A 15,134-nucleotide genomic window follows, 5' to 3' on the forward strand; every position below is an offset into this window, starting at 1 on the left:
AAAACTCTTGACTTTGCGCGCTTTAGCCTTTTGCTCCTGAACAGGGATATGCAGGCATCAAAGAGAAGCCCGGCAGCTGATTGACTGCCTGCGGGCCTCCATGTTTCAGGGTGAAACCTACATGCAAAAACCAAGTAATGCTATTACATTTAACATACTGCTAGTTTACAGGTATTTAAAATGTACTGGGTAAACCACGACTTGTCTGTCAGGCATTTTAATCAATTTCTAAAGTGTATTTTTTTGGTTGATTATTCTTCCTTTAATTTGCAGCCTGTTAAGCAGAAATGATGATGTACAGGACCCCCATCTGTGAGACAAAACTACCCCCCAGCATTTCAAAGGGGTCTTTCTCTAAACATTATCATATAATTTGGGCCAGCCGTCAGCTCGTAAATAAGTGATATAGAAGCCCATTGTGTAACGGGGCACAGGTTGGAGACAAGCGTCTTTGCTCTGCCGGCATGAGCCGCTGAAGACAAAGGCAGGAGACAGAGCGTCTAACCTTTGATTCCTCCTGAGGACTTCACTGTCTTGTTTAGGGGCAAGACGCATTGGCCACAGGCTTGTCCCTAATATGGTGACTTCCAGAACAATAGAATCACTCTCCAACAGTCAGTTTCAACAGCCCGCCCCAACTGCAATTGGATTAGCGGGTGAGTGTCCAACCACCAAATGTTAGCCTAATTGACATACAAGTGAAATCTGAGAACAATAAGGCCCTAATCCAAAGGCCTGCAAGCTTTGAAATGGCATACCGCGCTCATCAACAGCTTCTGTCACTGAAAATTAGGGGAAAAATAGAACAGCAGGGTGATGACTCCCATTATTGGTCCTTTTTTTGATGTCGCGTTAATTATTAAAAGCTGGTGAGGTGGCGGATAATGGATCAAATATTTTACCTTGGATAGGTTTATCTATTTCTTGTTAATATTTAGACATACTTCAATGCATCCAAGAGTAAGACTTTGAATTAAAATTTTTAAAACTGGAACCTATTACAATTAACATTATGTAAATCATGGCATTTTCAGACATATGTGAGGGATTCAAAAGTGTGTGTTGTGTGTTATGGTCTGTGTTACTGGAAGCCATTCATGTTTTATTAATTGTTTTCCCCAAAATGCAAATCATATGACAGCAATAAATATTACCAGTAAATAAACTTTTTTAGATTTTTTACTATTTTCTCAATAAAAAAAACTTATACAATCTAATGTACATGATGAAAAGTTGTACAGCTTTTTATGTTTAAAATAAGGACTCAATTTATTTTTTTATACGTAGATATAAATATATATATTTTGTCAAAATATATGGTCATATTGTCAAAGAAACAAGAAAGTGTGACAAACATACATCTCAACGTAAAAGTTATAAATAAGGGTCCAAGTGAACTTTTTTTCTCGGAGCGGAGACTTTCTGATTTGCTCGTGTCCATTTTCACCTTGTCACTGGTCCACGTCCAAGTTCTAATGCGACTGTGTGCTAGCGACAACCGCAGCCCTCCACCACCATTTCGTTGTAGTTTTTTAGGACCACCTTGTCGTGTTCGTCTAAGTAGAGCATTGAAATGGCACTGAGCTCGGTTGGCACGCAGCAGGCCTTGGGAATGTTGCTGTTCACGGAATTCACCAGTGTCTGAACAATGGCGTGGTTGGTCGAGTTCAGATGATCCGCCAGGGGGAACGGACAATCCCCGTGGCAGTAATAGGCTTGATAACCAGGGGGTGCCACTATCCAGTCATTCCAGCCCACGTCGCTAAAGTCCACATACAGCGAGTGGCGCCGGCAGTTGCGGTTGCGTTTGCGTCCCCGCTGCTTGGGACTCCGCTTGGAACGACGGATCAGGGGGTGACCTTTGCCATCGTGGCTGAAGGTGACAAGGAGGGGGCGTATCTGCTCCCAGTCCTCTCCAGGTTCCTGGTGTAAAGACCGGCTGACTCGGACATGTCGGCCCTGGTGGCGTGGCGTTTGGTTGAGGTGCAGAACCTCTACAGCCAGTCCATAATTGGGGAGGCCTTCTCGAGTCCAGCGCAGCACAGCGGGGCTCACATCAAAGCTCTCCCAGCTTGACGTGTTGTGGCGGACCAGCCGGGTATCCAAGAGCTGTGTGATCAGCTGCCCTTGCCGCGGGGGCTTGAGCACCTCATACACATTTATCCGATGGAGCCCGTGGTCTGCCGAGAGCGTGACATTGTCCTCATTAATCTGATGGCGGTAGAGCCTCAGTTCAGCGGAGGAAAGCAGCTCGTCCTCTGGAATGCTGCTGAGGTTGAACAGGAAGCGAAGGGACGTCGATTCGGCAGCACCGAGCTCGTGAACCCTCTCCATGTGCTCTGCAAATCACAAGACACAGGAAGGGATCAGGACTTTTGGGATCAAGACTTGAAATGTATGAAACAGTCTGATAATAAAGCATTTCCCCCTATTTCCCCTGTGGCTGGGGCTTCACTGGCACAAAAAATGAACCCTTCAAACATGTCTTGGCCATCAGGGGTACTTGAGCATATAAATATATATATTTCCACACTTTCTTATCTATCTACACTATAAGGATTATCCAGGCCTTCTCTCAATGCCTTTCTCCAAGCACTTTGCTGAAACACGTATTACAAGGAGGGTGGTGATTAACGTACCACAGCTACAGTATAAACACAGTGGAGGCTCCCTCTTCCACGCTCAGTCTGCAGATTTCTGGCAAGATCACCATTGTTGGGGAAAGGAATGTTGTGTCTACTATTTTCCTGCTCAATCCACCCCTGTTATTTCACACCCAGGCCCTAATCTTACACAGGTGGTTTTCATTATTAAAACCTGCTGTGTTTCTGATTAGGTTGCAGTTTGTTCACTTAAGACATTTATCATTTTCATCATGAATAATCATTACGGGCTCAGACAATGCAGTCGGATCTCATTTGTCTGAGGCCTACAGGAAAGGAGGCCTTGCAGGAACACGAAATAAATGATTCAAAATTTGAAATGCATGCACACATGCATTCCCCTGTTTGCTTTCAAATGAATTGGAGGGGGGGTGTAAAGGGAAAACAACACATCTTTATGCGTCTGGCCCCAAAAATTATCTCCCCTCTGTCTATCTGATTGTGATGAGTCACAGTGTTTTGGACAGATCGGTCAGCTGAATCACACCGTTGCACAATGGCCCTTCCACGAAACAGGCGATTCCCATAAAGAAGGGTCGATCTGCAGAGACGCGGAGGCACATGTGCACGGACACAGATCATGCTGTTCATCCCAACTTGCTAGAGTGCACTACAGCACAGATGCATGCCCCTGTGAGCTTCCACAAGCAATGTGTGTCTATGTGTGTGTGTGTGAAAAGCCCCATTAAGGCTGACTCATCCTTCCTTCCTTGCTCACCCCTCCTCTGAGCAGACATGTTCTCTAGCCCTAAAACGCCTCGTTTTCACCAGTTCAATGCACTGCAAGCTCACTTCCTCCCTCACTCAGCCTAAATCACCTCAGCCCGCCTGCCAAGGGTCATTTTTGAGCATTCATCTGGCATGTCTCACTCTAACTTTCCAACCTCAATTTACGTTTCACAGATCTGTCGCCCTGGAGTTTCTCTGAACCCTGCTGCAGACTTTCTGTATTTGTCACAAAGTAGACCCAAGTCACAATAAACAGAACCCCTTCTGGTGTTCCAGCCCTTCTATCACACCAGCTTCTGAGTCTGTTTTTCCATCTCTTCAGAGAGCTGCAGCGTCTGCTCTAAGCACCCACACTGTTGGCAGCAGGGGCTTTATTTAGAAGCCTGCAGAGTAGCATTAAAGATAATTGCACGTTGAGGAAGGTTCCTCTAAAAGAGCTCTCCACATAAACTGGAGACATGAGAGGGGAGAACAGAGATGGAGTTTTTTAAAGTTGCTTTCTGCTGGGTGCGGTGAGAAGTGGAAGTCAGTACTGTGAAGGTGTGCTTTCCCTTTTGTCAAATGAGGCTCTTGAGAGCTTGAGTAGCAGATTTTTTTTTTTTTTTGCCCTGCTGTTTGGTGACCGCATCACAGGATTCCATGGTGATGGTGAGAGAGGGGTGGAGCAGCCTCACAATAATGTTTTAACCGATGTAGGTTTTTTTTCCCCTTCAGCGTCCTCACCCATGCTGATGAAATGCAATAAGCCTAAAATAAAACCTGCTTGGCAAAACGAGCATGAGTAGCGTCACCTTAGACTACATATAATGTCATATCCATTTGATGACTCACCTTCATGATGGAAGCCCCTCACAGTGTTTGCCCGGCTGGCTGCCCTCTCCGGGTACTCAAAGGCAATGTCCTGCCCTTCAGCCTCCTCAGCCTCGCCCGACTGTAGCCGGTAGAGGTCCAGCAGGTATTGAGGGACAGCGGTTGAGCGGCTGGGCCTCGGCCGCCTCTTGAGGCCGAACATGTGCAGAAGCGTGGCCTCAAAGTCCCGTAGAAGTTCATGGCTCTGAGTGGCCGAACGACCCTGCAGGCCCGGTACTTTCTTTTTCCCTTCTTCAGGTATCAGACTAGCATGGTTGTTCTCTCCCAGCAGGACTTGGCATATTAAAATAACCATCAGCATTCGATTACCAGGAATCATGATGTCTCTGCAGGGGGTGGGGGGAAGGCAAAAATGATTAGCAGGTTGAGCAGACACTTTACACTAAAACCATTAGACACTAGCATTCTTTAAAGATGACCATCTGGGCAAGAATGGCACCTTTACCCTGAATCAGTGAACTATTCCCTCACTTGGGGGTCAGAACAAATTCTCAAGTCGATAAGGAACCACTAGCCCAGGCAAATACCTATTACACAAAGCTCTCCCCCCATTCCTGGGGCTTTTAGCCAGTGAATTAAACTGAGCAAATGAGAGAAAACAGAAAAAGATCTGTATGACACATGGTAAAAAAAAAAAAGCCATGTTCTATTTTAGCTGCAGGTAAGGGTTGATCGCCAAACACTGCAGTCCTCTTATTGGTCAGACACACCAGACGAGACGCACAGAACTTTTTCAGGTCGGTTCCAGCTATTGTAAATAAACTCGTGGTGGACGCAGCTGCGGTACCATACCGGGTGGAGCTTGACCGTGCTTGCAAGGATACCTTTACTTACCGACAGAAAATAAAGCATGGGAAAACAGTCCATGTTTGTTGGGAGCAGCCAATGGACACGTTCTTCCAGGAAATGTTAGGTGGTGCTGGGCGGCTGCAGGAGAGTATTGGAGTGACCCTGTTCCTGGAAGCATAATGAAAACACAAAGAAATACTTACAGGCATGTAAATTCAAGAATAGAGTCCAGACAACATTTTCAATGGGCGAGTGTAACTGAGAGACCTAGCGTCTCTCTAAAAAGGTTTATCATATTGGCTCAAGAGCTAAGCTAGCTCTTTACTGTGAATGTAAGGAGGTATGTGCTGTGGCACTGGCAGCATATCCCAAAGCACCTACCTCATACCTAGGACACAACAACACATTACTGCCTCTATCAACAAGGAAGCAGACACCAAAAATGCAGAGCCCTCCTCCCGTGTTCAGATAAAACCACTTTGATCAGGAGCATCGACGCTACTCAAAGGAAGACAGCTGCTTGCTTACAGAAACTGTCTCCAAGCGAACTGTCAACCGTTCTCCTGGCCCAAACAAGGAACTAAATCCTATCCCCCTCTAAAGGGGCTCATCTCTTAGTAACGCTTCCCCACTTGAGGGTTCACACAGGTTGCGGTGACGCTGATGACAGGCCTCCTGCTCTCTGACACCACTGTCATCAGTGTAAGCCTTGTACAATTGTCACTGGAGGGTTTTTTGGGTGCATTTAGTCCCAACAGTCGTCTTCCGGGCTAACACATATGGCTAAGGCTAATGATTCACATCTCCTTAATGTGGTGAATATTGCCAAAGTATGTCAAAAACAAACTTTCATTGTTATTTCTACATTTTTTCTCACCTCTTACTCCTACACATGTTGTCTAGCATGAATGTTAGATGCTGTGTGTATCTGTGTGATTTTTCCCGACTTGTGCATGGTTCACACAACCACGGATATCATCCCGAGTCTGACCAAGTTAGATTTTGACCCCCGAATGACCCCCCTCATTCTCGGTCACGACACCAGATCTGTGTACTTGTGCACTTTGTGCATCAGTGTGTGCCACCACTTGCGTGTTTCGTGAGAACTGCAGCAAAGAAGGGAGAGGAGGGTTCAGAACATGATCAGCTCTATTACCCATGGGGTTGGGGGATAACTGTGTGTGTCAGAGAGATTGTGTGTGTGTGTATGTGTGCACATCCCTCGCAACAAATGTTCATTGTACAGCACAGGGCCTCTCCCATGATTACAGGGATTCATAGCACTCAAAAACAGTGACCATACAGAACATCTTGTAACTGTAACCAGCCAGTGACAAAGCTGCAGGCTAAATCAGACAGACACTCAAGAGTGGTGTGATGACGATGAAAGAAGATGTAAAGCAGGCGGGGTTCAACCCTGGAAAAAGTCACTGCGTTCAGCTCTTTTGTCAGAAATGGTGAAAAGTCAGAGCAAGACATTTCCAGTTGCACCGAACTTTTGGCTCTTATTATTTTTTATGAGCGCTGCAGACTCACATTTGCTCTCGCTGCTTCACGCTGAGAGTACTTTTGAACAGCAGCAGCCAGAGACACATTTTCTGACAACATGCGCAGGCCGGGGCGCAATTAAGCCGCAGCAGTCAACTGGCCTTGGCCTTTCTGTCTGACCAGGGAAACTGTGCTCAGGCTCACACGGATCACCAGGTGTGTTTTCCAGGGGATTTGACCAGTGACACAGGAAGTGGTGAGAGACAACAGTTGAGCATATGAACAGCCTAAACCTGTGATCTGGATGTAATAATTTGGGTCAAGAACAGCAGAGGAGATTGTATTGCTGATCCCCAAAAAAGCTGCCAACGAAAATTTTGACTTCGTACGGTTTAGATTTTAAGGTGTTTTTCTCTTTTAAAACTTTTGTCGACCTTCCTGATTGAAACTGTTTGTCCTCGCGGGTATCGACAGGAATAAACCGGAGCTGTATTTTTGAATTATCTGTGTCTGTATCTGTGACCGCGCTCTTTTTTGGGGAGTAATCAAACACATGGAAACCGTATTTTGAGTAATTCGATTCGGGCGACGCGTAAAAAGTCAACCGCCAGCAAAATATCACTGACGAAACACACAATATCTGGGTCAGTATTTTTCAGAAACGAAAACAACGCCGCCTAAACGAATGTTTATTTATTTATTTATTTTATAAAGTTCCGGGGTAAAGCTGGCAAGTCCGTGTCGTTGCCGGACAAATTAAGTGCGTGTCAGTGACGCCGAGCGCCTGTAGGCCGCGGAATGTTTTCTGCGTCGCAGGTTTGAGCGTTTCCAATTCATAATCCTTTGTTACAAAACACGAGTCGTAGCCAAACGAGTTAAAACGCGCGATTTATTGTATTATAGCGTTAGGATCAGTAATAGGTCTCCCTGGTGAGTTATTAGACGGACTTTATTAAAGCGGTGTGTAGTTTTACACCTGACCCATACTTGTAGTTTCCCCTTGAAAACGTACACGAGGCGCGTTGGTTTGGTTAGTTAATAAATAAGGCTGAAAATGACCAAAATTTGTTTTGGTTTTTTGGAGTTTTTTTGTGTAAAGTTGGAGCGGCGCCCTCTCCATCTTCCTCGTTACGCGCGGCGCAGGTGTCCCGGCAGGCGAAACCTTCGCGAAACGTCGCAACCAGCTAAAAAATGTATTGTGTAAATAACGCAGCTGTGTTGGAGAAGGAAAGGCGCTGAGAAATGGTTTGGAAGTGACCTCAGTTCGTTTGTCACCGCTCGACTCTCCGGCACAAAAGGCTCAACGAGGAATGCAGCTCCAACTTTAATTTGTCGGTGTAATCATTTCCAAGTCACTGTGTCAAAGACTTTTTTCTTTAATCTAGTCATCCTTTTGCGCAGTTCTACCCGAAAAGTCATAGTGGACGTGACTAAAAGAGCTCAGTCACCGAGAGCCGCTGTCAACTGGATCCCCGCTGACCAGTTCGGCAGGTTCGGTTCCAATCCGCGAGTGTCTGAGGTGTGAACGTGTCAGTGATCTTACCATCAGTGGAGGTCCAGGTATCCTCGAATAATGCGAATCGGAAAGGGGAAGGTGCGAGCCAGTCCAGGCGTGGAGTCGAAAAAAACCCCGCTTGAATTAACCCTAAAGGAGACGCGGGGTGCCTTTGGGGATCATTAATCCTTCAAAGCGACACCTTTAAGCGGGAGCCCATGAGCCGGGGGCTTTCGGCGTGGAGGCCGGCGTCAGCGCGGTTTCCAACCCGTCCTCGAGTGCGGATCGCCGGAGAGAAGCGGCGCTGACGGCCAGCAGACTTAGCAAATGATCCCGCATCTCTGGCCCCTTGCAGTTTTTATGTGTCCGCCCAATTTACCCTCCCTGCCTCCGCCTCCTCCTCCCTCCTCGACCCCCACCTCCCTCATCTATCTCAAACACCTTGGACACCCCCACCCTCCCCCTCCGCCGTGAATAAAGGCGGCTCATTGCGCCGCGTCGTTGCTTTTCTTTAATTTTTTTGGTAGTGATTTGACTGTGAATGGCCGAGGACGAGTCGCAGCGACGCGGAGCATTTGCATTTAAATGTGAGACAGCAGGATCGAGGGGCTCTAAGCAGAAGACCCCTGCTTTACCTGCCGAAGCTGCCCTTCTGTATGTCCGATCAACAATTTAGGAATTTAAAATGATTAAAATTAAACGATGAATGCATAAATCATGTGGGATTTCTTTACATATAATTAAATACAACATACTTACTTTTTTAGGAAGGCACCTTGTCCAAAAAATGTTTTTTTTCCCTGAGATTGTAAGATTTTTGGAGGCATTTGTTGAAAATTCAGCCTCTTTTTGGGATAATTACAAGTGTCATTTAAGCCATTTATAACTCATCAAGTTATTTTTTAACTTCACTTTTCAAATTATGGATTTCTAAATTTGCAATGTAATTCCTTGTTGTTTAGTGCCAAAATCTAAAGACAGACCCAGAATCTGACATGACACGGACCAATTGCTTCGGTGAAAATGTTCATATCCGCGTAATATTTATCATTTATAGAGAGGCTTCAGAAACTTACACATCCTCACCTTCAGTGTCCAAACTATCACTCGACGTTAAAAGAAATCTGGATTCAGAGACCTGGAAGTGTGCAGCCATGGTTTCAGCCTCTCCCGGTTTCAAATGACAGCACTTGCTGGCACGCTGCTCACGTCTCTGCGGTGTTTGGGGACGTTCTTTGTGATTCAGGCTCCGTGTCTTCACCTCATACCTTCTGCCTGACTCATGCAGCCGCTTCTCATGTTGTTCATTTCTCATTTCAGCGGCGTTACTAAAACCATTTGGGCCTTGTCCCTTTGATGCTGACCTCGCCATACACACTTTTTCTGGTCAAATCTGTAGCTTTTCTTGTGGGAGGCATGTTTTCACTCTCAGGACTGTGTGACTGGAAATAATCAGGCTGACGATCTTATGATGCACCGGAGTGCAGAAAACAGATGAAACATTCTTATTGGTGAAAAAAAACAGATTATTTTAGCTGCAGTTTCATAATGGAGGGTCTCAAACTTGCACCTTCTATGCAGCATAGAATGATTTATCTTTGATCACCAAATTATATTCGCTATAACAGGGTTTCAAGACAAAAATGGCTCATTGGTGGGGGTTCTTTAATGTTGGAGAAATCATGTGCAATCTTCTTTTATGATGAGATACCATCTATGTTCCCCTCACTCATGAGTGTTTCTGTAAGCTTAAAGCACGTACAAAAAAATACCCAGCGTGTTCATAATTGTGAGCACATGAGCTCCGGTGTAATGACAGTATGATCCTGTTTGAAATCAGAGCCAAAAATAAGAGCGTGGAACGAGGTTGGCCCTTTCAGCTGATGGCAGTGGAATCAGATTCAGCGGCAGAATGACCCCAGAAAGGCTGTAAAACCACTTTCCCAGGATTTTTTAAAACAATCCTTTTACACTGCAGCGTAAATGCATGCTTGGCAGAAAATATCTGTTTATGACGTGAATAAACTGAGATGAATCATATTGAAGTGTGCAGTTTTTATTGATGGGTGTTTTGTTAGTTTTATTTTCTCCAATTAACTGTTGTTGGCCTGTGCTTTAGCGGCCAGGCTGCAGGAGAGCTCCATGTGCCATGAAACTCGCACGTGGCAGGAAAATCGAACGGCACACGGCTTGTTGGGCCTGTTTATTTTGACCTGTTTTGTGAGTTGCAGAAAGTTCACCTGCAGCTATTCTCCTGCGAGTTATCCAAGTGCAGACGGGGAGCTTGCTTATCTCCACCCGCCCGCCTCGGGCCGCCGGGGAGCGGGGTCGGCGTTGCATTTCGAGTGGGGTGATTTCACCTCTGCGCCTGTGTCACTAAATCCTCCTCGTAGCCGCTCACCTGTGAACGCCGGCCCTTAATCAGCAGCAACTCAAAGGTGACCCCCGCCGCCCAGATCCCGAGCCTGATGTCACAACACACCTTCATTTTCCCTTTCTTCTCTTTCAGGTGCTCCATGAAGTGCTCACTAGTGCAGACACGCGCCGCAGCCATTGATCAAACCCCACCTTTCACTAATGCTGGGACATCTTGTCGGAACATTCTTCAACACAGCTGCGCTGGGCCTGTAATCCCCCGTAACTCGGCCCTGCGCGGGACCCGAAAGCCTGTAAGTGGCGCAGGGGTTAAGGAAAGGAGAGAGACAAGGGAAGTGGAGTTTGAGGCTGGATGGGACAAACTATTTTAATCCCTGTAATGGAGTTGGCATGTAAACTCAAGAGCCCAGAGGTAAACAGAAGGAAAATGGAGAGGGATGGATGTTGAATTGGCCTGAGCCTTTCCGGGGAAGCTGCGCTGAAAGTCACATTTAGCCCTCCTAACTGCTCATGAGCCCCCCCACCCTGCGCTTAAGCGAAAACAAAGATAGATCCAAGTCTTTCCCAGACCATCTCCTTCAAGTCCTCACTGGTTATAAAGACCACGAGTTTCCTTCGAGAGAGGATGTTTAGGTTTTTCTCCAGTTTCGGCAGGTTTGCGCTTCAAAAGTTTGGCTTGGCCCGTCTAGACAGTATCAGCAGTTAGGAACAAAGAGCAGCCATCTTTTCATACCACACTCTACAGGGGAATATCGTCGGGCCCATTAGAAGGAGAGATCATCAGTGACACCCCAGCATTGCCCTGCTGAATGATGTGGCGTGACTGACGACCTTCCTGCCCAGTGAGTGATGGGACATTAATGCACCCCTCCCCCCCATCTCCTGCCGCAAACCTGCTCCTGCGAGACGTTATCAAAGGCCTCTCTCCCTCTGTCAGGGCATAAGGAGCCACACTTGGGGCTTCAACACTGTCCAGACACAGCCTGAGTGAGGCAACACCTGATTTCTTGAGGGGGGGGGCACACCAGGAGGCATTCTTAATGGATTCAAAAGCTTTTTTTTTTAATCACTATTTTGTTACTTAGACACTCAGATTAAAGGAGTGTCTAAGCTTTCCCGCACTGAAGGAGGTGGAGCGATGGAGGCACACTCAAGAAATAGATGTTTCTGGTTTGAGAAAAGGCTATAAATTGCTGGTAAAAACAGACACTGCATACTGGAAATACTGCACCAAATCAGCCAGCAATATTTGAAATCAGTTTTTTAGTGGCAACTCACCTCATCTGGAAACTCAACAAAACAACAGTGGAAAAAAGGAGGGAATCAAATAGTTGCTCCCCATCGATGGCATCCACTAAAGAGACATAAAAACAACTATTTTAAAGTTATGAAAATGCTTGAAGAATTAAATAGAATACAGAAAACTAATGCATTTTTAAACCATTATGTGTAATCCTTCATGTAAAAGCTCTGGGGCTTGTTATTCCTTCAAGAATGCAATTACATAGTTTCAAATAAAACTTGAAAGAGCACAACAAGTTTTAAAATGCAGTGTGCTCTCCCAAGACAGCAGGCAGGAATTCCAAGCAGTTAGAATATGCTAACATCTCTGTGTGGGCGAACCACGGGGAGCAGGAGAGTCGTGAAAGCAGAAAAGTAAGATGAAAATTTGACAGAACATTCGAAAGGAAACAGGTATTCAACTCAATTTGATCTAAACAAGTCTGCAGCTTTAGACAGAGTCCATATGTGGACAGGCCTTTGCGGTACCTAAAGGCCTATAAATCTATAGGTAACAATTGTGTCAGGTGGATTTCACGTCAGGAAATCTTCATTCACAGTTTGGTTTCAGCTAACAGATTCAAACAGATCAGTTATCATATAGCGGAAGAACTTCCAAACAGTTTGGCTTAAATCCATTTCATGTGTATTCTTTAGATTTTGCTTGAAATCATTGTGTACTTTATGTTCTGGTATTTCCTCAACGTTTACACCTCTGTCACCAACTGGCCATCACGCCAAGAGAATGGTGATTAATTTAGCTGCCAGGACTACCCGTCAGCACTGCGCTCGCCTTTTGAGTAATTGACTCGTGCTCTTCAGTCAACTCGCTGACCGGTTACGTGCTTGGCTAACATGTCACAACGCTAATAAAAGCAACATGGGCTGATTTACTCAGAGGGGTAGATTTGTTTATCGAACTCGGGATTTCCAGCTTGGATATTTGTCAAAATGAATTTGTTTATAAAGTCAACACTGCACAACAGCTGGATTTTTACTGCAGTGCACTTTCGTCAAAGACACATGTGACCTATTAAATCTGTCTGGAGATGTGTTTGCTCCTAAAGGAGGCAACCAGCGTTCATTTTGAAACCCCGTTAGCATTGGTATAGGTTACATATTTAACTATTGGAGAACGACACTCATTTGAGATGACTTATTGCTGTGTTAAACACTATAAGCACCATGTCAGCCTGTCAGCAATGACAAAATTTCCCTTGAATGGCTCAGTTTGTTCGGTGCAATAATTCAATCTAAGTCAAAGTCTAACTCTGAATCTGCTCTGACCAAAGGCTCAGAACGCGGTGACTCAATCCTGATGTAATATTTTCACGGTGCAGTTCGGATGTTAGTCTCACGGGTGTCTGGCCTGCTGTTCTGGGATTTGGCACAGAAGAGTAGGTGGTGATTAGGTCACCCCTCCGCTCCGAGATCCAGGAATGCTGTTAACCCTGGTTTGGAGATCTGCCGTGCTTCCGATCTCCTCTGTGGCAACAACTATGTTGTGGGGTTGTGCCATGGAAAATGCATTTAGAGAGTCCAGGTTCCAACTCACCACATAATCACGGGAGGGAGAAGCTCTCCATGACTCGAGCACATGGAATAGCTTTTAAGGTGCAGGTTTGAAGAGAGGTCGGAATACCGTCGTGAGGCCAGTAGCAACAAGGAAGTTTGAGCAGGTCGAGGTTGTTTTAATAGGAAATCCTGGAATTATGAGCATCACATGCAAACTATAGTCAACTCCATTGCTGTGAATCTGCGAGCTACCTAAGTTCAAGTGGAGAAAATAATTCCTTTTCTTGCAGGATATCCTATGATCTTTTCCTACATGGCTGGCTGAAGTCTTAATTTCAAGCCGGGTATGTAATTGAGGGTCATTTTGCTGTATGAGTGCAGTTGCAGATTTGATAAACAAGCTTCTCCGGCAGCGCTCTGTTTACTTTCAGGGCCTTGATTTGAGAGCCGAAATCTCAGGGGTGGGATTCAGCAAGATACCCCACATACACTCACGTAATCACACACACATGTACAGTGAGTGTGATGGGAGGTCATTCCGTTCAATATTTGATGAGCCTTCTTATATTCTGCTTTTTTTTGCTCTCTTTTTCTGAAAAACCACCAGCGCCGACAAATATACATATGTCATGGATCATGCTGACTTGTTTTTACTGGAAATATGTCACAAATCTGCTTTTATTTGAGGACTGAGCATTGTGTGACACAGCCTTCTTCCACACTGTCATCACCGTCTTTGTTCTTGTGTCTTTTTTCTTTGATGTTAGCATGAAAATAACAAATATGAGAATTCTGAAAAAAAAATTGACTTTATAGCTGTGCTGAAACAATTGATCTGCAGGCCTCCTCAAGTTAACGTTTTGGTTGGACTCCCTGGTTAGCCAGCGCGGTCTCTAAATCTGGCCGTTACGAGACCAAGCGCAACTGCCGGGAAACTCTTAAAAGCTCGCTTAGTCACATTACCTGTAATTCTACATCGAATCAACCTTCTGGCTAAAAGTCTGACTCAGAGAGGAGAAACGAGCTCCGTGGCCGTGTCGTAAAAGATGCCCCAACCCGGACAAACAAAAACAAAGCTATAGATCAGGAGGACGGGAAGGGAGGAGGAGGACAGGAGTTACTTGTGACAAAATAATGGCGATAATTAACTGAAAACAGAACTTTCTCAGGACAAGTAAAGCAAAGTGACTCCAAGGTGAGTTATTGCATCCAGTCCTGTTTTACCTTCCCACATTTCAAAAAATAAACTAATATTCTGACACTTTCCAAAATTCCTCTTATTGAAGAGACTTCCTCTTGTAGATATACTTAAAATATAACTTGGAATTGTCCTTGTTTCAACACAACTTTATAGATAATAGCTCATGAAATTTATGGGCACTTTTTGTCCATTCAGAGCTACAGTAGAAATATTCTAGCACCCCTGGAGGCGGAACTGTATAAATATTTCCATTACTAACTTTCTAAGAGCACTCTTATGCACACATGATTTTTAAATAAAATATATGAAATAGATTCTTCACTTTTCAGACAGGTTCTTTAAGTTTTGTTTTGTTTTTTCTAAACAAGATATAAGAGGAACCTTTACTAAAGATTGAATCCTTGTAGGTGACGCATATATTGTCATCCTTGTCACCGTGGTGGTCAGAGAGGAAGGTTGTTGAAGAACAGCAAACATTTACAGAGCCACTGCAGGAAGAGCCAATGGGAACAGGAGATGACATCAGAAGAGGACTCAATAATTCGCTGCTTGTAACTCCGTAGCGTGCGTCCATCCACTGGGCCCCTGTCCTTTGTATTGGCCCCTGCATCTGGTGCGTGGCGGGTAATCAGCTTTATGGAGGCATGATGGGAACCTGCATATGGCGTCAGCCTGCCTCCCCTCTGAATGTCTGCATCATCCAAAGGTGTTTAACCCAATATTTAAT

At 45.2% G+C, this 15,134-nt stretch overlaps 1 protein-coding gene and 1 long non-coding RNA gene across 2 annotated transcripts; both read right to left on the reverse strand.

Moving 5' to 3' along the window:
* Window positions 1-1,161: 1,161 nt before the first annotated feature.
* bmp4 (bone morphogenetic protein 4) lies at window positions 1,162-8,373 on the reverse strand. Its single transcript, XM_057059346.1, has 4 exons — window positions 8,083-8,373; window positions 5,097-5,219; window positions 4,224-4,588; window positions 1,162-2,339 (listed from the first exon to the last, which is right to left on the reverse strand). Exons 3-4 carry the CDS (start codon window positions 4,579-4,581, stop codon window positions 1,489-1,491), a joined length of 1,209 nt encoding a protein of 402 aa, XP_056915326.1. The 5' UTR covers window positions 4,582-4,588; window positions 5,097-5,219; window positions 8,083-8,373; the 3' UTR covers window positions 1,162-1,488.
* A 1,938-nt stretch (window positions 8,374-10,311) lies between these two features.
* On the reverse strand, window positions 10,312-11,807 carry LOC130540296 (uncharacterized). The gene is made up of 3 exons (XR_008954358.1): window positions 11,689-11,807; window positions 10,517-10,701; window positions 10,312-10,435 (listed from the first exon to the last, which is right to left on the reverse strand). It is a non-coding gene; the product is annotated as an uncharacterized LOC130540296 (long non-coding RNA).
* Between the last annotated feature and the right edge of the window lie 3,327 nt (window positions 11,808-15,134).

This window comes from Takifugu flavidus, chromosome 16 (assembly GCF_003711565.1).
Source record: "Takifugu flavidus isolate HTHZ2018 chromosome 16, ASM371156v2, whole genome shotgun sequence".
In the NCBI taxonomy this organism is placed as follows: Eukaryota; Metazoa; Chordata; class Actinopteri; order Tetraodontiformes; family Tetraodontidae; genus Takifugu; species Takifugu flavidus.